The 22,919-nt window shown below is 33.3% G+C and overlaps 1 protein-coding gene across 1 annotated transcript in view; it reads left to right on the forward strand.

The window, feature by feature from the left end:
* LOC144439038 (uncharacterized) overlaps positions 1-20,586 on the forward strand; it is a 122,894-nt gene extending 102,308 nt beyond the window's left edge. Inside the window, exons 22-23 of the mRNA XM_078128282.1 lie at positions 14,657-14,868; positions 15,987-20,586. Of these exons, the coding sequence (XP_077984408.1) occupies positions 14,657-14,868; positions 15,987-18,434 (2,660 nt within the window). The 3' untranslated portion in view covers positions 18,435-20,586. The remainder of the gene's footprint in view (positions 1-14,656; positions 14,869-15,986) is intronic.
* The last annotated feature ends 2,333 nt before the right edge of the window (positions 20,587-22,919 follow it).

Below are 22,919 nucleotides of genomic sequence, written 5' to 3' on the forward strand. Positions count from 1 at the left end.
TCATCATCACCACCACCACCACCACCATCATCATCATCATCACTATCACTCCCACCACCACCACCACCATCATCGTCATCATCACAGCCACCATCACTACCACCACCAACACCACCACCACTATCACTTCCACCATCATCATCATCATCCCTACCACCACCACCACCATCATCATCTATAGCCATCACTACAACTCTCACATATTACAATCTCTACCACCTTAGCAATGCAGCTGTATACAAATCTTTATTCAAGTAGTCATTTACCATTGTACGATACAAAAGAGAAAATACCAAAGGTACTAAAGTTGTAATTGTTGTCCTAGTAGTGAAGTATTGACCTCTTGTTCTGTGCAATATAAACATATTTTATGAACTGTCTATACTACATGTACATACACTGAGTGCATTGTATGCCAGTTACAGGTGTGTTGGCATAACTCTTCACTGACTACATTGTATACTAGTTACAGGTGTGTTTATATCAACTCTTCACAATGAACTATTTCATTGTGACCTGAAACCAAACACTGTTTTCCTATAAGACATATTCTCTTATTTCCCACCATACGTAGGCCGCACAACAGGAGAACTTGGATTATATACGTTAGACAAGAAAGAAAGAAAATATGAATAAAAACTGACAATCTATGATTGTAATAAAAAATACTCAAATTAGGCAGCGTGTATTCTTTACACTTATTTTGTAGGAATTCAAGAATGTTTATATACTGCACAGAGATTAATAAAAGAATATAACAAACAGAAAACTATGGAAATTATATCGTTTACATGTTGCGTTTATTTAAGTCTTTTAGCAGACCACATCATATTGCAACTATTTTCAAATATGGGTGTCTTAATTATTAAAGTTAATAGACTGTATTATTTACAAATGCTTTGAGTTAAACTAAGTTAAGCTTAAAAGAAAAAGAAAGTGTGTGCATCTGTATCTGCCATCATCTCTATCACATGATATAATATAATATAATATAAATAAAAAATATTTGTAATATACAATTTATTTGGGTTTCATCAGTGATGCACTTTGAAACTGCAGACACAAATTAAATTGACATAGTCTAGTTAAAAAGTTCACAACACTTTAGTCAACACACAGCATAGATTAAACAGATCAAATAGAGTAAATTAAGAAAGATAATAAACACATGAGATTATTACAGAGAAGGAAATGAATTGTTGTGTTGGCGTCTAAAAACTTATATGATGATCTTTAGACTATAAGTAAAAACCGTATAAAAACATTTCCATGTGTTTTGTGACTACATGCACTTACATGTACTGTACCTGTGAGTTTCATGTAAATTAATAAAGAAAAGTGGTACAATGTAGTTGTACATAATGTTTGATATAGCGTAACGTCTGTATCAAAGTAAAGTGAATAAGCTAAGAATAGGGAATATTGAACAGGTCTGAAATGAAAATAGAACATCTGAAGAGTATAAATTTTGATTCAATATTATATCCTAATATATTAACCACATCAGTCATCTTTGTGAAATCCAGGAAATCATGTGAACACATACAGTAACACACTGTAGTTTAGGGGAAACAAGCAGCTGTATCAAAGTATGTGACTAAAGATACATGTACATGTGTATACTATTAAATATATACTATTAGGGAATCAAGCATGTCTGAAATGAAAATAAAACATCTGAAGAGTATAAATATTGATTCAATATAATTATGTCCTAATAGTAACCACATCAGTCATGATTGTGAAATAGATGATATGATGTGAACACGTACACTGTAATTTAGGGGAAACAAGCTGACTCAAGATGGACTGAGAATAAGGAATTAAGCCTGTCTGAAATGAAAATAGTGTGTAAATTTTGATTCGATATTATGTCCTACTATACATCTCGTAACCACATTAGTCATCATTGTGAAATACTGGAAATCATGTAAACATCTACACGTACATCATCATCGCAAACCACGGCCTGTTTTACGACAACGTTCTTTAATAATGAGACTGTAGTGGTAGAAATAATAATTCTGGTTTACAAGAATGCACGTACATGTACAGTGTGGTAAAGTAATACATCTAATATTCATCTCATTAGTAAATATTCACTATTAAAGATATTTACAATATTTTAGTTCTAGGATAATCCAAGCAATCAATGTCATAAGAATTAAAATTTGTATTACTTGGTGATTAGGTAACTATATGTTAATGAATAGTCATTTACTTGTTTACATGCGTATACATTTGTATATAGTGATATATTCATTAGGTCTGTAGATATACATGTATACATATACATTTGTATATAGTGATATATTCATTAGGTCTGTAGATATACATGTATACATATACATTTGTATATAGTGATATATTTATTAGGTCTATAGATATACATGTATACATATACATTGTATATAGTGATATATTCATTAGGTCTATAGATATACATGTATACATATACATTGTATATAGTGATATATTCATTAGGTCTGTAGATATACATGTATACATATACATTTGTATATAGTGATATATTCATTAGGTCTATAGATATACATGTATACATATACATTGTATATAGTGATATATTCATTAGGTCTATAGATATACATGTATACATATACATTTGTATATAGTGATATATTCATTAGGTCTGTAGATATACATGTATACATATACATTTGTATATAGTGATATATTCATTAGGTCTATAGATATACATGTATACATATACATTGTATATAGTGATATATTCATTAGGTCTATAGATATACATGTATACATATACATTTGTATATAGTGATATATTCATTAGGTCTGTAGATATACATGTATACATATACATTTGTATATAGTGATATATTCATTAGGTCTGTAGATATACATGTATACATATACATTTGTATATAGTGATATATTCATTAGGTCTGTAGATATACATGTATACATATACATTGTATATAGTGATATATTCATTAGGTCTATAAATATACATGTATACATATACATTGTATATAGTGATATATTCATTAGGTCTATAGATATACATGTATACATATACATTGTATATAGTGATGTATTTATTAGGTCTGTAGATATACATGTATACATATACATTGTATATAGTGATATAATCATTAGGTCTATAGATATACATGTATACATATACATTGTATATAGTGATGTATTTATTAGGTCTATAGATATACATGTATACATATACATTGTATATAGTGATGTATTTATTAGGTCTATAGATATACATGTATACATATACATTGTATATAGTGATGTATTTATTAGGTCTATACATATACATTGTATATAGTGATGTATTTATTAGGTCTATAGATATACATGTATACATATACATTGTATATAGTGATGTATTTATTAGGTCTGTAGATATACATGTATACATATACATTGTATATAGTGATGTATTTATTAGGTCTATAGATATACATGTATACATATACATTGTATATAGTGATGTATTTATTAGGTCTATAGATATACATGTATACATATACATTGTATATAGTGATGTATTTATTAGGTCTGTAGATGTTCATGTATAGATAAACAAATCAATTCAAACTTTGTACTGCACCATAATACTTAGGTATAAATCCTAGCTTCCAACCTGAGTCCTCAAGTCTTCTTCAGGGATGTGAAGTCACACGTTGTTCAGATAGATACCCGGTAGATGTACATGTATAGATGTATCTAGATAGATAGATGTATGTGTAGATGATGTATGTATAGATGTGTCTAGATAGATAGATAGATAGATAGATAGATAGATAGATAGATAGATAGATAGATAGATAGATAGATAGATAGATAGATAGATAGATAGATGTATCTAGATAGATATATGTGTAGATGATGTATGTATAGATGTATCTAGATAGATAGATAGATAGATAGATAGATAGATAGATAGATAAATAGATAGATAGATGTATCTAGATAGATAGATGTATGTGTATATGATGTATATGTATCTAGATAGATAGATGTATCTAGATAGATGTATGTTTAGATGATGTATGTATAGATGTATCTAGATAGCTAGACAGACAGATAGATAGATAGATAGATAGATAGATAGATAGATAGATAGATAGATAGACAGATAGATAGAGATAGATAGATAGATAGATAGATAGATAGATATACAGATAGATGTATACATCTATAGATGTGTCTAATGGTTATTATTGGACATAGAGTGACTTAAAATGTATCAAGTAGCTGACAGATGTGATGTCTCGTCTTACACATTGAGCCCATTAGTCTCCAGCAGTAAGAGAACCTACTCAGTGTTGGTTGAGATTAGGTGGTGCATTCACTGGCCTTCTATAATCCGCCGACATCAGCTGCTGATCTAATCTAAGGGTATCAGTTTGATACTATTATGAAGGGAAGTCTCACAGCCAGGGAAGTGTTTTCAACCTCAAATCAGTTTAGGACCCTCTGGGATGATCTAATTATCAGTCTCAGGTGTATACATTGCATTTCTTTTATGAAAGTAAGTGGTTCTTGTGTGAGCTTGTCATTATACGAATATTTGTTCATAACAAGTAATATGTATTCAAATGAACAACTGTTGTCAACAAATCATCTGTCACAGGTGCATTTTAAAAAACTTTTGAAAACTCCATACATTGTAGTTCAGTTGTGATATACCACTTCATTAGAAGTGTTCTATGTCATGTAATACAGACATCATTAGAAGTGTTCTATGTCATGTAGACATTACAATCTTCGTGTACAGTGGTGAAAGTAACTGATAGTACATTGTACAGTGTACAGTGGTGAAAGTAACTGATAGTACGTTGTATAGTGTACAGTGGTGAAAGTAACTGATAGTACGTTGTATAGTGTACAGTGGTGAAAGTAACTGATAGTACGTTGTATAGTGTACAGTGGTGAAAGTAACTGATAGTACATTGTACAGTGTACAGTGGTGAAAGTAACTGATAGTACATTGTACAGTGTACAGTGGTGAAAGTAACTGATAGTACATTGTACAGTGTACAGTGGTGAAATTAACTGATAGTACATTGTACAGTGTACAGTGGTGAAAGTAACTGATAGTACAGTGTACAGTGGTGAAAGTAACTGATAGTACATTGTACAGTGTACAGTGGTGAAATTAACTGATAGTACATTGTACAGTGTACAGTGGTGAAAGTAACTGATAGTACATTGTACAGTGTACAGTGGTGAAAGTAACTGATAGTACATTGTACAATGTACAGTGGTGAAAGTAATTGATAGTACAGTGTACAGTGGTGAAAGTAACTGATAGTACATTGTACAGTGTAAGGTGGTGAAAGTAACTGATAGTACATTGTACAATGTACAGTGGTGAAAGTAACTGATAGTACACTGTACAGTGGTGGAATTAACTGATAGTACACTGTACAGTGGTGAAAGTAACTGATAGTACAGTGTACTGTGGTGAAAGTAACTGATAGTACATTGTACAGTGTACAGTGGTGAAAGTAACTGATAGTACAGTGTACAGTGGTGAAAGTAACTGATAGTACATTGTACAATGTACAGTCCTTAACTGGTACACTAAAAGGCAGGATTTTTCAGAGTTCACCGTAGACAGACTGACTATAACTGACTTAACAAGGTAATATTTGACTGCAATAAGGATTGGTGTGTCAGCATTAGTATTAAAACAGAGAGACTTTAATAGTGACTGTGAGCAAAGCAATGTACTGCAATAAGGATCGGTCTATCAGCATTAGGAAAACAGACAAAAAGTCTTTGTGACTCAGTAGCTTATATTGTCATCGACCAATTTCTCCAAAACTGTCTGCAAGGTGAACACTGCTTGCCATATATATAATATGAAATGTAACAATAATTTGAATGGGAGTCATGTATGTAAAGTTATTGCCTGTAGACCCATATAGTACATTGTGTAATTGAGTATAATTTCCTGCATACAAAATATGAAATCTGTTTAATAACCATGTAATTGCCATATGGAATTTACAAAATATATGTTCAAATCAAATAGACAGTACAAGCCTAGAATTCTGCATATTCTAAGATTTTGAAGAAATGCAGAGAAAAACTTGAAGATGAAGAAACAAGTCACAAACAGTCTGATCATATATACATGTACATGTAGCAATATCTCCATATTCATTGATATTGAAAGAAATGATTAATTTGTTGCTTTGACTAGTTCAATTGGATTTCTCCAATGAAAATACCGTATATCACTTTAATGTGGCGACAGTTGCGTAGACAGGGTTTAAAAATGTCTTAGGGAGAAGACATATTAATAGAAGTCTGTAACAGATGCTTCATCACCAGGTGACAATGTCTGGTATATCTTTCACCTTTAAGATGAGTGATGGCGTGTTATGACAAGGTTACTTTATCACACAGCAACCACATACACTATATTTTTCATTGCTTTGTGTATTTTGAAGCCATCATAACTTTATGATTGGAGTGATAGTTTAATGTGTTGTTTGCCCTTCAAATGTTATTTTAATTAGTTTCCCACATAGAGATTTTTCGTACCACTGTTTTTGGTTGCTATGGTTTTAAAAAGTCTTTCTGTTTATGTTACCCTCCACGAGGGTTTATGGTCACCCATACAGTACACAAATAAATACATAATTTTTATTTTCTTATACATACATACATACACACATACATACATACATACATACATGCACGCACACACATGCACACACACACACACTCGCGCACACGCACGCACACACACACATACACGCATACATACATACATACATACATATGAAGGAATGAATGAATGAACAAACGAATGATATAAAAGAGCAGGAAATGTGATACCAAAAATGTGATGGCATGTGTTAATTTATATTCTCAACTACGAACTTAAGTGACTTTATTTATGAACATAAAGTACACACAAAGTGATATGCGTATTGTTTTGGAGTCATATATCACGCTGGGAATACCAGACCAAAATATACAGAAAAAAGTGTTAAACCATCACTACATGATTCCTACTTTCAGTCTGTAGTATGTACATGTACTGTGACTGTGTTTTAAGATTATAATCAGTTTAACACATTTCACCCTTGCCAGAGTGAGATATAAACAGCCATGAGGGATGCATTAATGGCTCACTATATTTTGATATAAAAATTCAATTTAGGCTTCATCGTTTCCTTTTAAAAAATAGCTTCACTAGGTGTCTGTACCCAGCAGCAAGTTATCGGTGCTAATCTGTTGAGCTTCACTACTTTTTAGACAAATTGTCTCCTCAAGACAAGATGACAATTAAGGAAGTAGTGAATCTTCAAATTTTGATTTTTAAGAAATCAATATTTCATACCAAGGGATGTATTGTTGAATTGTGATCAATACAGACTGTATGTATCTCTTTCTTTAATGATTAGTTTTTAAGATGACAACATACACTGGTTGGTATGCACTGAAAAGATGTAGTTATTTGTACATGGACAACAGTCATACATGCATACATGCGTGTATGTGTGTATGCATGTATGTATGTATGTATGTATGTATGTATGTATGCATCACTATAATTTACCTAGCCATGGATGGCAAAACAAATCATGCATTGAATTTGAACCTGAGAAATAAGTTAGTCTACACATATTTTAAAATTGCACCTGATGCCAGCGTATTCAGTGTGTCAACCTGTCAATCAGAAGTGAATTTGGAGTATGTCGTATCAGACCTTACTTTAAGCAGCAGTGAAATAAGAAAGTTTATTTATTTATCAACTTCACAAATTGAAGATTGTAGAAGCTGCCTTCAGCATTTTGCCAAACTCGTTAATATGCTGTCCACATGAGCTGTGTTGTGATGAGGGCCTACTTGTTAATACACATGACTGATTCACATAATCATGCTAAGAAATTTCATTTCCATGTAAACTTGTTTAATCTGGACTACTTTACTAGGCCAGCAAACATGAGCAATTTCCAGCCAGACTCACCCCCATGGGGAATTGTCTAGCACTGTTCAGGTCAATTTGTGGCGATGTGACTGTCAAGTTTTACACTGTACCTTCATCCTAAAAAACTCTATCACTGCACTATTGTTATTATATTATAGCACAGAGAGTGACTTAAAATATATCAATAATGTAACTGCTTATATTATAAAAGTACATAATATTGCCCTAGTTTGATTTTCGTGAGTCAATACAGATGGTCAAGAAGGCTATTTTCAAGATAAAATACTCAATCTTTTCTTGACTTTGCATGTAATTACTTGCTTACTGTTAAATTGAGACATTGATTATCTGTGCACCAAATGAAACAAGACATGATCATATGTAAATGGCATATGTAGTCTAGACATCCAGTCATAGAATTACATGTATATGAAATAATATATTCTCAGAGTATTAGTGTTATCTTTAAAGACTGAAATCCAATGAAACCAATATGAAAATTGTCAGTAATGATAATCATATATATTGAAATAAAATGCATTTGATGATTAATCAGTTCATAGTACATGTCTTAGTCATTAAAACTATTGATGTTTCCATTTACATTAAATTTGCATTATGTTTGTGGCATGTTATAGGGTATTTGTGAAATGTTAAGGATCAGCACTTTTCTGATTACTGCACATGTTCAATCTACAGCTCATGATAGAACCAACAACATATGATCAAGCCATACATGTAGGCTAGTATTGTCACAATAATACCAACTACACAGTGCTCTTTAATTATTTCAGACCATATATCCAAATAGTATCAGCCAATTTCCCTGCATACATGTACTTCAAATCGGTTCTCAACACTTGTAAATTTCCTCTCTGGGAAATTAAATCTGAATTGCCATAGAAGTGTAATGATGTTGCACTGTCAGTCCTTAACATTCAGCTACATAATGTAGCTGATATAGCAGTTTGTCAATTATTGGGAATTTCCTCTTTAATTGTCTCTTTACCTTGTGGTTTATTCAGAACTATTTTCCTGTTATTTCTTCACCATGAAAACAGGCTATAACCTGTCTCTTTGTATTCTAGAGTGTGATGTGATCACTTTGAAATTGAGAGAGAGAACAACACATGACTACTATATTTTTACCTCCAATGGTAATTCACATACTACATCATTTTTGTAAATTAAATAATTCATTGATATTACAACTTACAAGTATATATGTATAATAATTCTGTAAAAACAACATTAATCAATTTAATAGCAGTTGCATAGATGCCAGCTCCATAACAGTTATTTTTGTGATAGAAACATAATCATCATATTGTACATGCTAATACGGAGCATATAAATTATGATTGTAGGAAATGTAGGAACTGTAATGGGGAAAATTCCACGTCATATGATTCGACAAGATTTCCACTTGCCACATTGAAGTAGACATGGAGATCAGTGCTTTCAGAAGCAAGTATCCTCAGTGACTTCATTTGCGTGCAGACATTAGATCTTAAGACATTAGATCTTCAAAGACATTTTGATTGTAAATTGACAATATATTTGAGAATAAAGGACAAATTTACTCAAGGATGCATAGAAATGGATCATGTGGATATCCAGTAACATTAGTATACAATTCAGTGTGCTACTTTTATTGACCAGAGACATATTGGAAAAGACTAGTGAAGATAAAATGGCCATACAAGGATAGATGGTGTCTACTTAATAGTGTTGTCCATTTGCGGAGCATGTAATCAATTTGGCTGAAACTAAGTGATAAAGATGGCTGCCATCATTACATTTTGTACAACAAGAGGAAGTGATAGATCCGGTAGATGAACACACACACACACACACACACACACACACACACACACACATACATACGTAATTATGTACTGAACATTTGTATATGGAGCATTTGTGTGTACAACTATCAAACCTGTTCTAAAATGTCAGTACTACCTCTATATTTGTACATATCTACATGCTTGATTACCAAGGTGCAGTGTAAAGCCCATAATGAGAAAGTCAACTCGGAATTTATGGTGAAAATTTGAAATAAGTTTTTAAAAAGTGTGTCTTAAGAACGTGTGGTTTATATATTATAAACTACAATAAGCAGACTCATGTTTGACTTGGTACATTTGTGTTATTAAGCTTTCTGGTCACACTAACATCTCTATTCAAAATTAATTGCATATAATGATAATCCAGATTTGATATATCCCTTAAGTGCTTTTACTTATATGACTATTTCTTGGACTGATAAGAATATGAACTAGATTGTAAAGTATTTTTGTCAAGTGGCTCAATTTGACATGTTCCATTTAGAGGGTTCAAACTTCTAATGCGTTTAAGAAGATAACAGTTTTTAATCAAAGTATTGAATATACCGATAGCCTGTCCCTATCGGGGAATATTCACTGTAATTAAGGTATGGAATTAGCCTGTATTAGGAATGATATCAATTTAGTGAGTAAGGTATTATGCCAAGTCATCCTGACCAGATTGTATGAATGGCAGCATAGAACTCAACAATTTGCAATCAGTATGCCATGAATGGCAGGATAGAAATTGTACCATTCTGATTCACAATCTATACAACATGTATGGCAGGATAGAAACTGTACTTTGCTATAGCTCTGCCAGAATACTTTTCTCATTCAATTTTTTATCCTACAACATGGACCCTGATAGAAGTATGATGCTTTGAAAATCAGCAACTGACTCAAATGTTATTTTAAAGGAAGAGGTTAGTACATGTACAGACAATTTGTGAAGATAATGTAGTGTAAAATTGGAATACAATCATCAGGAACTAGACTAGTCAATGCCAGACAATCTGGAGGAACTTGAAAGTTTTCTGTATACAATCTGTTGGAGACATCTCACAGAAAAGTCATTTGGATGGAAATGCTACTGTAACAGTATTAGTCTGCAGTACCCTTTGGAATATGTTTGGGTCATCACAATGTGTGACATGTACAATGTATCATACATGTGTTAATTGTTTTTAGTCTAATTCTTGTACATATATACTATAATTGGATGTTGCTCAAATGGGAAATTTCAAAATTCTGCATTTTGAAGTGGGAATGATTTAGTATTCATAGGTTTATTTCTATGCAATGCAGTACATAGTTTTAAACTGATATCAGATTAACCAATTTGAATATTTGTTATATTGTCCTTGTTGGATGTCAAAGGTTTAAAACTGATATTGTGCAAAATGGAAGGATACTGTGTAATATCAGTCACTGCATTATAAACTGTATGATCATATAATAGGACTGGCAAAAACCTCAATTTGGGAGCATTCTGCTCTCCAACATTGAGATATCAAATGTGTATGTGTACATTCACATTCAAGGTAAAGTTTGCTCATTTTGCAATGATGTTAATAGTAGATGCAGTGTTTTACTAAGGTTTGGGAACCCTGGTAACACAGATAGGGGAAAGGGGTAAAAATGGCAGTGTTTCCCCATAGAGTCTACATTTAATACTTACATGTAGTTTTGAACACTGAGTTCATCAACTCAATAATGATACAATGTTCAAGGATAAATACATACCTGCAGATGTGACTGTGACCTCACTTTGTATGCATGTACTATACTGATAACAGTCACCTCGCCAGGATGGTGACTTCATTACTATGCATCACAGATGTCGTCAATGCTACACCCAGGTTCATCCATGGAAAACCTTTTGACCTTCAAATAGAGTTTAATTTGATGCTCAGCATAGTGTGTAAAAATGCTGCAATGTAATTTCACATGATTATGTCTATATTTTATAATTCAGTGACTTAGGTCATTGGTGCTACTATTAATACAACAGTAATCGTTTAGTAATTCTAGTCGTGGACTTGAAGTTTGACTAATGAAATATAAATGCACATAACTGACAAACTTAGTAATACAAATGCAATGATGCTGCAAGTGATTGATTTAGTTTGTTAAACCCAGTAGGAAATTTGTACCACTTACAAATAATTATCCTGTTTGTAGTGTATTGATTTAATTTGTGACAATATACATGTAGATTAAGTTGTAACTAGTTTGCATTTTATGAGTATGTAGTTAATGTACTGAAAATACTAAATCATCATAGCCTAAATAAGGGAAAAGACAAATTGGCAAGTCCGTAATACAAGTTCACAAGTTCCATGGTGTTTCTACTGTGCGTATTCATGATCAAGACAATAACAGTAAAGTCTTTTTGAGTAAGTTCCTGTGTTTAAGATATGTATTCAGATAAGCAGATTTTCAATATAAAATTATGTATTCATAAACATTCTGATCAATATTTCATGTTGTTTATACAAACTGATCCACTTTACTTTATTCAATGATAAATGCTATTCCATGTGGAAACATTTCCTTGAGTAAGTTTATTGATAGTTTTTTGAGTGTTTACATCAGTGCTTACCCTCTGACCTATCATCATCGTATCACAACCCTTCAGAGAGTCATTACCTATAGTCTGTGCTTTATATCATTGCAATAGAGACACACCCGAAAGAATTGCCTGAACCTGCAGTGAAAATGACTATAGCTCTGAGGCATATAAGTAAATTTGAAAATGTCACAAGGGAAAATGATTAGGGTCATGAACTAGATACATTTGTGTGCTATGAATATTTCCAGAGATTGTAGACACAAACACTTCACTCTGAATAGATTCTGTCAATTGAAACCCTCTAGTGTACACGTACATTCAAAAGCTGTGAAAACTTTAATGCACTTTCTTTTCATACATAGAGATACTAAATATACATACAAAAATGTAAAATATACATCTTCAAAAACATACCAGTAGTTACATGATGCAAAGTTTACATGTTTTTGGAAGCAAAATGGTGTATAATCAGCAATACTGTCATTTATGCACATCCTACATGTGTTTTAAGATTTAACTTTATATTGACGATAAATGCCAACTTTGATTACTCTATTAACAAGGGAATGAATAGAAATGATTATTTTAATATGAACACTTGACATGTGGGAACAAATATTCATTATTTCCAGAATATGATTGATTGAATGATAACATATTAGAGAGACAATTTAATATTAATAATAATTTCACCTTAAACATGTTGCACGGAACACTGATAGATTTTTAGTGTCAGTCAACAGAAAGTATAGATTATAGTAAATATACATTTGATAGACAAATTAATTCAATGAGTAATGAAAAAAAATCAGTATTGGTTTTCATCTTGACACAAACAGCCAGACTGATTTTTCTGAACCATGTCTGAACCATGTTTGGTAATATAAAAAAAATTGGGGGGAAGTAATGGCAATTTTCAGCGTTTTAACTTATATTACAAACACAGCAAAACAAGTGACATAGACACGTTGTCATGACATAGAACGACCAGAGTACAATGTATATATTCAATATTTTTTGTGGAACCTAGCTCGTGCATGGTATAATATTTCTATCGAAAACATTTATTCCAAACTATTTCACAACCATACTTTAAGTGTATTGTTACTGTCTTAAAGTGGTAACTTATGTATGTAGTGTTCATCAGTGCTTATCCCAGATAGCATCGTTTGGCTTGGATGATAAGCCAGGGTTGATATCAGGATAAAAATAATGACTGGCTACCTTAACCTTTTAGATTCCTCTAAGGAGAGCTGTATATCCTGAACAGTGAGATCGTTAATTCTCTACTGCTATTAATCCTAAATATATAGTTTGCCAATACTTAGAAGTTTATGGTTCCTCATTAGTGTTTGCTAGATGTTCTCATCAACATTGTGATTGCATATGATCTTTAGCGCTAATGAACTGTGTCTGTATTTTATACGTGCCCTATATACGGGAATGGCTTCTCCCTAAAACGATCAAGCACAGAGTCTGTATAATTACGTACATTCACTTTGTTAGTCCATGCAAGAATCTTCAGTATCTGACACAAACGTGTGTACACATACATATTACATAATATACAATATACACATGTGTATTTAGCATATACATATACAATTATTGAATATACACACATGTGCATGTAGCATATACAATATATAATATACACACATGTACATTTAGCATATACAATATACAATATACACACATGTACATTTAGCATATGCATATATAAAGATATCTGTTATACTTTGAAATGATTCATATAACTTGGCAAATACTGTCAATTTCAAACACTAGAAAATAGTTTAAGAAAAACATGACATTTGTTGTCAAAATGTCAGAAAGCCACATTAAACTCAGGTGTCAAGTTGTACTTGTAAATTGAGAAAACTTAACATTAGTTTGACCAGATAGTATAAATAGTTATGATTTCATTTTCATCATATAATTATTACAACTGTTATAATTGTTTTCATCTTGTATTAAGTTCTAATTTCCGGCATTAATCTGCATTTTATTTTAGTTTATTATTATATCAGTCATTTGTTTACCTTTGTATTAGTTTGTTTTGTTTGTCTGTCTATTTGTTTGTTTGTTTGTTTGTTGTGCTGTTTATTTGTGTATGTATGCATTTTAATAGTGTATTATGAAGTGTGTGTGTGTGTCATGTTATGTTATGTTGATATAGTGAAAATTTGTGATGCCTGTATGAGAAAGAGAACAGTTTCACCTGTGTATACTCAATCTATTCAAATTTTATCTATCTATGCACACCATTCTCATACTTCTTTTATTATGCTATTCCAGATCTTCATCAAGCTCATGACAGCAGTACCCTGTTATCCAACCCTTACACTCCTGGTGGGGGTGGTGGGGGAGGGGGAGGTGGAAATGTCATCTCTCCACGTGGTTCTTGGTATGGTGGTCCCTATAATAGTAACTTTACACGTGGTGGATGGAAGAGGATGAGTTTTCCAGGACCAGGAGGAGCACACCTATCCGGCTACTCGGCAGGACAGGTAGGAATTGCAATCTAAAGACATCTACTAAAGTCTCACAAGAGAGTGTGGAATAAACCTAAAGATTTGCTATTATTATTATTATATATGTATGAATCAATTTGTCCTAACTGCAAATTTGGAGATCATTTTGTTAGATTATCTAACTTTTGTTGATTTTAAGTGGATCATTTATTTACTTCTCTGTTTGAAATTGAATTCATTACAGGAAAACGGTTTTAAAGTGATAATTTTCAATCTGTGTTCCACTCTCACCAGTACATGTATTATGTACATTCATATGATGTTGTGATATTATGTTTTCATGTATTTTTGCTTATCGGCTCACAAGAGTGGGTACTTTGTGCCTGTCAGATGTTGATTTATAAATAAATAAATGAAATATGAACATTATTTTCACTGGTAATGCAAATGGAGATAAAAAATTCCTACTGAATAAAATCTTGTGCAAATTTGGCAATCATTTCTATAATTTTGTTAGTTCAAAGAGTATTTCTTCACTGTCTTTTCTTGACATTTATACATATAACTCATCTAATAGTTATATAATTTAGTCACTTGTCCATTAAATGCACTGTACATGTATCTATGAATTAGATTTGCTATTTTTACTATATACAATGTACCTTGTGAGATGTAAACATAGTCTGTCACGATATATATAAATTATCATGTATGGAACAAATGTCGGATTCTGACTCTTATAAGTGGGTACTTCTATGAAACATTGAAATTAAATTCAATACATGAATACATGTGAAACACTTGTCAATCGTATTTCAACTATGTTCCATGACATCAACAGTAAATTAGAAGATTCAAAGTTAAGTAGTGCAAATTTTGGGCATACTAGAGTGTCTAACCATCCTTTCTCTCACCCTGACTACCTAGCTTTACGAGATTTATGGTTGATCATTCCCGATACAGTCACCTCCTGTTACTTTAAGTACAATTCCAAAGCCAGCCATATTAATATTTCCCTTAACACAATTTCTACGTATATTTTCAAATCATATTGTTCAAGCAGGAATTTTACAATTCTATTTCTATGTGAGGAAAGACCTTGTAACTTAAAACTTTCAAGTAATCTTTTTTTTCTTTTTCAATATCATTTACAGCCATTAATTGGAAATGAGTTGCTAAGTCCAACTAGTGATGGTGGAACTGACGGAATGTCAATCAAAGATGTATGTGACCGTCTGCTGTCACTAGAGGGCATAGATCAACATATGATTGCTAAATACCAAGCCAAGGTAGCCGAGAACAATATCAATGGGCATGTCTTACTGCAGTGTGACTTAGATGAACTCAAAAGGGTTCTAGGTATGACATTTGGAGATTGGCAGCTGTTCCGGGCTATGGTTCTAAGATTAAGGGAACAGGAGACAATGAGATGTGGCGACTTCTGTGATGCAAATCTCGTGACCACTCCTCAAATAATGCAGGATGTAGATGAGGTCGAAGATGGTCATCTACAAGTACCTGGCCCCGACAGCTTCCTAAATCTGAGCTATGAGGAGCTGCGTACTATTGGGGGAGCTATGGCTAACATGGCTGCCACCAGAGCCTCTCCTAAGTTAGATGAATCTCCCACAGCTAACCCTCCTGATGGACCGTTTAGTCCAGGCCGTGGAGGCTATGGAGATCCTGCCTTAGAAAATTCCTCTCGTAATGCCAATCATCACCACGTCAATGTACAGATAGAGCGCTTACAGTGCAAGACGATAGGAGGGAAACCTTATCATAAAGAAGAACCAAAAAAGAAACATCCTGGCAAGTCAGTCGTGTTGAAGGGAGTTTTTGATGAACCAGATACTATGGAACTAGATACTATCATTGTACACAATGATGGTAATCAAAGTGCCAAGGACTCTCTTGTAGCCAAACAGGTGAAAGAAGAGAACCATTTGGACAGTCACTCCAGAGAGAAAAAGAAGCCTGATCATGAAAATGAGAATAATTCAAACTCTGCAACTACTGGGAAAGGTAGAGGACGATTCACAAAACCTGGAGGAAAGGCCAGCAGTCACTACACAATGTCGTATGTCAGTGACTTTTCAAGTATGGAGAGTCTACAAAATGCACACGACAAGTCAGACCTCTCAGATAGAGTCAAAGAAAACCATAATGACAACCAGTTCCTTGCAGAGCTGAAAAAACTGAAGAACAAGATGTCATTCAGTCAAGAGAGTTTAAACAAGAAAGCTGAAGATGCAGATAATGAAATGTCACCTTTGTTAACACCAGTTGAGAGCAGAAAGACCAAGCAGAAATCTAAGAATCGTCCGAAGTTTGAAAGGAGCACCGAAAGTCTAGATTTTGAAACTGAAGAAATTCCAATGATTGATGGTAATGGTGAGATTGATTCAAGACACTCTAGTAGTAGCAGAGAAGGCGATGGGCAACAAGAAGATGAAGATGGCATAAGTAACCGAAGAGATGTAATGGCACAAGATGCTAACTATGAGGACCTACATATCAGTGAGAACGAGATGCCATCAAATATCAATAGCAACAGTTGTATCACTACAAGACTGAAACTCCCTTCTTCTGATTCCAAGTATTCATCAGCTGAGAGGAAAGGGAAGGAGGTTGATAAACTCTTCAGGTTTCTTAACAGTAGCCAGGAGAGCATTCCCTGTAGCAGTTCTAGGGGATGTGAGCAGGAAGGAATACAAAATGGTGCTAGCTCCCCCACTCTTGAAAATAAGATCCAGATTGCAGAAATTGTTGAAGATATGGAACAGGAATTCAGACAGTCACGTGAGCGAAGTAGTAGTATTGACGCCACTGTTGGATCAAACAGTGAAAGAGGAGGCTCTGTTGGTAGTCTGTCACAGGTCCAATCCCAAGATGAATTGGAGAAGGAAGACATGCCAAGTGAAACCAAGATAAATCATAACACATCATCAGCAAACAACAATCATGGCAAGAAAGCTGACATGCCATCGAAAGAAAGCAAATTTGAGGAACAAAAACTGTACAATTCAGCACCTACATCGCCGTCTAACCTTGAGGCAAAAGACAGAAGAAGAATTTTCAACACCACCCAGTCATCATCTGTTCAAGGGTTTCCTGGGGAACAAGAAGCAGCAGCAGAAGCAAAACGACGACCACCACTCAGAAGAAGTGCCTCAGCATCAAGTCCATACCGTCACTCAGATACATCTGCAATGTCGTTCTATGGATCTCAACGCCCCAAACTTAAGACACTAGAAGAAAGTTTTGAAGAGTACATCAGTGTAACAACAACAGCCAAGAAAAAACAACAGCTTAGAGAGAGACTTACTACTGACTCAAAACCGTTCTTTCTGTTCAACTCTCCATTTTGGAGAAATGAGTCGAGTGGAAGGGATTCTGTGACCCGTGCACGTGACAATCCAAAACGTAGGTCTGCACCACCTGGCAGTGTGCAGTCCCAGTCGTTTGCATTGTCCATGCATGATTGGTACATTGAAGCAAAACCATCTTCTCCAGAAGACAAGGAAATTGAGCAAATTACATCCCAGATGACTAGTACTCCAGTTAAGGATGGGTCTCCTCCTCGTCAAGAAACCCCATGCTAGGCTAACAAAACAATTTGCAAAGAAGCACAAAATAAGACGCAGTAACATAGCGGGCGGTATCAGCATGAAAGTGCAAGTCTTGGTCTCTGCAACTTCTAGCACGTGTGGTTTTAAAAAGAGCACATTTATAACTTTCTTCTCCTTTCAACTCTACCTTCCTAATTATGTTGTACAGGCATATCGTTATTTTGTTTGTTTTGTTTTTTACATCAGAACAAGGTTGGGATGAAAGGGTCGATATCTAAAACTCTTTATAGCTATGCACTTGAAATTGAACGTAGAGCACAAATTGGTAACCCTGAAGTGGCTGTGCATGCTTCTTTGTGTGTGGCAACATTCTGTACATCTAATAAGAAGGCTGTCAGTAAGGAAGATTTCATTATCTATACTACTTCATATCTCTTCTTTGGTACTTTAGTATGATTCCTCAGTAAAATACTAAGTTTGTGAATTCTTCTGGGAGTGCAATGTTACAGTGTTGATTAACCTTGGTAATGAATTATTGCACGGGCAACAAGGGAGAATTTGTAAGACATTGATACATTTGCATGTCAAAAAGGTATTGAATATGTTGTTTTTGTCATCATTAAGAAACACCAAACCAATTGTAAAAATATTTCTTTGTCCTTCCATATTTGAAAACACAACAATCGAACCCAGTAATTGAAATTGAAATTATGAAAAGTGAACTTAAAAAGTATATTTACTTGATGAGATCACCAGCGTAAGATATCTGTACCAGTATCACTGGTCAGCCATCATAATATGTTTATTATACATTCACAGGTGTGATATGCAAATTATGGGTTCACAGGTGTAACATGCAAATTTTTGGTACACAGGTGTAAGTAACATGCAAATTGTGGGTTCACAGCTGTGACATGCAAATCTATCAGTGTCTTAAAATACTTCCTGTGCTTTTCTTGAATGAAATTGCTAATTAGCGTTAATTGATGCCAGGAGGTGTCTTCAACTTCCTCTGTCTTCTAGAGTCTATGGTTCTGTTTTTTGTCATCAGAAAAACTTCCTGTGACATAAATTATGGTAGGATATTAATCACAAAGACATACAGTCATCAAAACAGAAAATGTAAAAGTAGTGGATTATAGAGAAATGTGAAATGGATCTACTTTGGAGGGAAATAACAATGTTCTTAAAAAATGTTATTTTTTGGACAAGATTCAGCAGTAACTGAGTAGAAACACAGTTTGAATCAATGATTAGTTTTACATCGCAGTGGGTATTTTTTCAAGAAGTCTGAATTGAATTTCTTTTTTTACACGATTGACATTTTGCACTATAGTAGTTTGAATATTAAAGTTGGCTGTTTTATTGTTTGTATGCCAGATTTGGCTTAGGTTGTATTGTTCACATCACAAACTCAAACCACTCTGTAAATAGCTTTTCTGTAAAACTATTATCAAGATCAAAGTATATGTTTGTTCCTATGATACAAACTTTGTTTTCTCTGAAATTGGTACAACTCTTGAATCTTGCCACTACTGTGCAAACTGTCAGTCATGTTTTAATAGTGAAAAAAAGACAAGTATTACATATGTACCTTTAATTATTAGATCTGTGTTCATAAAACATTATTGCATACCTGTATGCAAATTAACATACGATTGTTTCCATATGTATAAGAAAACACACAAAATGCACAGTTGTGCTTTTTTTGCAAAATTGTCTGTTTTGGATAATCAAAATATTATATTATAATATGAGAATCCCATGACATACCGGGTATGAGTGTCAATGTGGATACTCTGGGGCATTGTAACTCTTGTGTGCAGTGTAAAAGTATGACCACTGAGACCATTGCAGGTACTCGTATGTGCAGTGTAAAAGTATGGCCACTGAGATCATTGCAAGCACTCATATGTGCAGTGTAAAAGTATGGCCACTGAGACCATTGCAGGCACTCATATGTGCAGTGTAAAAGTATGGCCACTGAGACCATTGCAGGCACTCATATGAGTATACCCCAAGTATGCCACACTTTGCACTCATCCGTCATAGGGTTCTTTCATAATATTGAAATCTACAAGTTCTGTGTCAAATATAGTTTAGAATGAAATGTACATAATTATGTATGCAATGATGGTGCCGCTGTCTAAATTGTAGCAATACAAACAAAATGTTCATTTGATTGAATATCAAAATGTATTTAGACTTAGATTATATCTGTTACAAAAGTTTGCATTTAGTGTTTAAGAAAACATATAGTCTATTTTAATCAGAAACCAAATGTTCATTCTGATGGTTGCTAATTTGTATTTTTCTGAAATGTGTATTTTATCTGAGTGTTTGACGAGAAAGTTAAAAAAAAAAAACTTTGTTCACTGCAGCTGTGTTTGAAATTGAATTTAGAAACATTGTAGTTTCATGTATAATGGGGTGATGAGTTGTCGCAGTGTATTTTATGTCAGGACGTGGCACTTTTTTTCAAGCTTTATGATTTTTACAAAGAAAAGTACAACCTGTTAGTATTTCACAGACAAGTTTTGCAACTGACTAGTTGCCAAGTTGACTTTTCTTGTAAATTTCTGCTAGTGTTGAGCAGCGTGCAAGAGAGATTTACATGTGTGTGTACATTTATGAATTTTATCACTGTAAGTGTTTTGTGTATCATTTGCATATTTTAGTCAAATTTTTCTTATTTTAGTTTAGTTGCTCTTGATGGTTTTACACATACATATACAACACAGTCTTTGAGAAATACAATAATAACTCAAGGAAAGATTTTGTCTTTCTTTGAAGACTTGTCAAAATAATGCTGCCAATTGCACTTTACAGTCAGACTAAAAGGTTGTTAAAAAAAAACCACACCATAATTTAATAGCACTCTGTACATCCAGAGGAGCATACAACAGTTCACATAAACAGCGCCCTCTACAGTTATCCATGGACTCGAGGATTATACTATCTTCATATCACTTCTTGGAAAAAAGTACTACTTTTTCATGAAGGACAAATTTTAAAGACAAAATATTGTCTCTAAGTTATGGCCATATCAAGTACTATGCTCCAATGTGCACTTGTAATCTGCATATCAGTGGAAAACTCTAGAGGGCGTACTTTCTAAACAGATCATTTGTACCATTGAAGATATTTCATTCGCTATGAAACTTAGGTTTATCCTATGTTTTCTTACATCATTATGATTTCTATAAATCTGCAAATTATGAAGAATCTACTCCTGATTTACATATATGTTAATTATCAACATAACATGATTTCACGCATCAAGGGATTGAAATAGATCACAGCAATATGTTTCTTTGAGTGTGAAAGTTTAGTTGTATTTCTGTCAGGGTTTATTTGTCTTGGTGCTCTCTCGGCCAATGTTTACAGTTGTTTACTTTCTGGACCAATGTTTACAGTTGTTTACTTTCTGGACCAGTGTTTACAGTTGTTTACTTTCTGGACCAGTGTTTACAGTTGTTTACTTTCTGGACCAGTGTTTACAGTTGTTTACTTTCTGGACCAATGTTTACAGTTGTTTACCTCCTGGACCAGTGTTTACAGTTGTTTACTTTCTGGACCAGTGTTTACAGTTGTTTACCAATGTTTACAGTTGTTTACTTTCTGGACCAATGTTTACAGTTGTTTACTTTCTGGACCAATGTTTACAGTTGTTTACTTTCTATATGTTGTGTTGTATGATATTTTGACATCAATGTCAATGTTTTAGAATAGTGTAATTTTTGGGGTCCTGAAATTTAGATTTTAAATTTTGAAAAAAAAGTACATGAAAATGTGATTATGCAGTCTTCAGTTCTGTCTGAAAATGGTATCAGTTGGCAGAGAAGTAATGAAAAAAATGTATCAAAAATGATATTATTATTGTTATGATTTTGTTACTTTGGGTCCAAAGTTCAAAAAAAGTGTACAAATCTTTAATTTATTTTAGTTGATCATATGATTCAGTACAGACACAGTAGTACTAAATCTTTAATATTTCTCCAACTTTGCATTCAACCCGGACGTTATTTAATTTTTGAGTTTAATAGCAATTTTGTGTATGACAAGGGTGTAAACAAATCAATACTTTTAATCCAGGACAGGTTTTCTCCTGTGGTTAGGGATGCTCTTTATAGCTGACTTTCAAAAAACTAGAACCCTTAGGTGAATAGAATATTTCATCACTGTTACACTCTGAAGACCCCAGGTATCAGATCTGTATAGATGACAATGAAACAGAACAAAATGGAAAAAAAAAAAATATATCACATCAAGAAGAAAAGAGGGAAATTTTGATTGCTATATTTGCCTTAGAATTTTTTTTTCTTCAGAAAATGCTAAAATTATGATAGCGAGTTTGACCTCGTAGAGAAAAGTATTTGAAAAATTGAGCAGTTGACTGCTGTGAACTGTCGTACATTTATCTATGCTGTTCACTGTAAATTCATGACATTAAGTACAAATTGTGTTTCAGTAGTTCAAAAAGGAAAAATAAATGTAAAAAAAAATTCCCATCAGCAA

The sequence above is a fragment of the Glandiceps talaboti genome, chromosome 8 (genome assembly GCF_964340395.1).
Source record: "Glandiceps talaboti chromosome 8, keGlaTala1.1, whole genome shotgun sequence".
NCBI lineage: Eukaryota > Metazoa > Hemichordata > Enteropneusta > Spengelidae > Glandiceps > Glandiceps talaboti.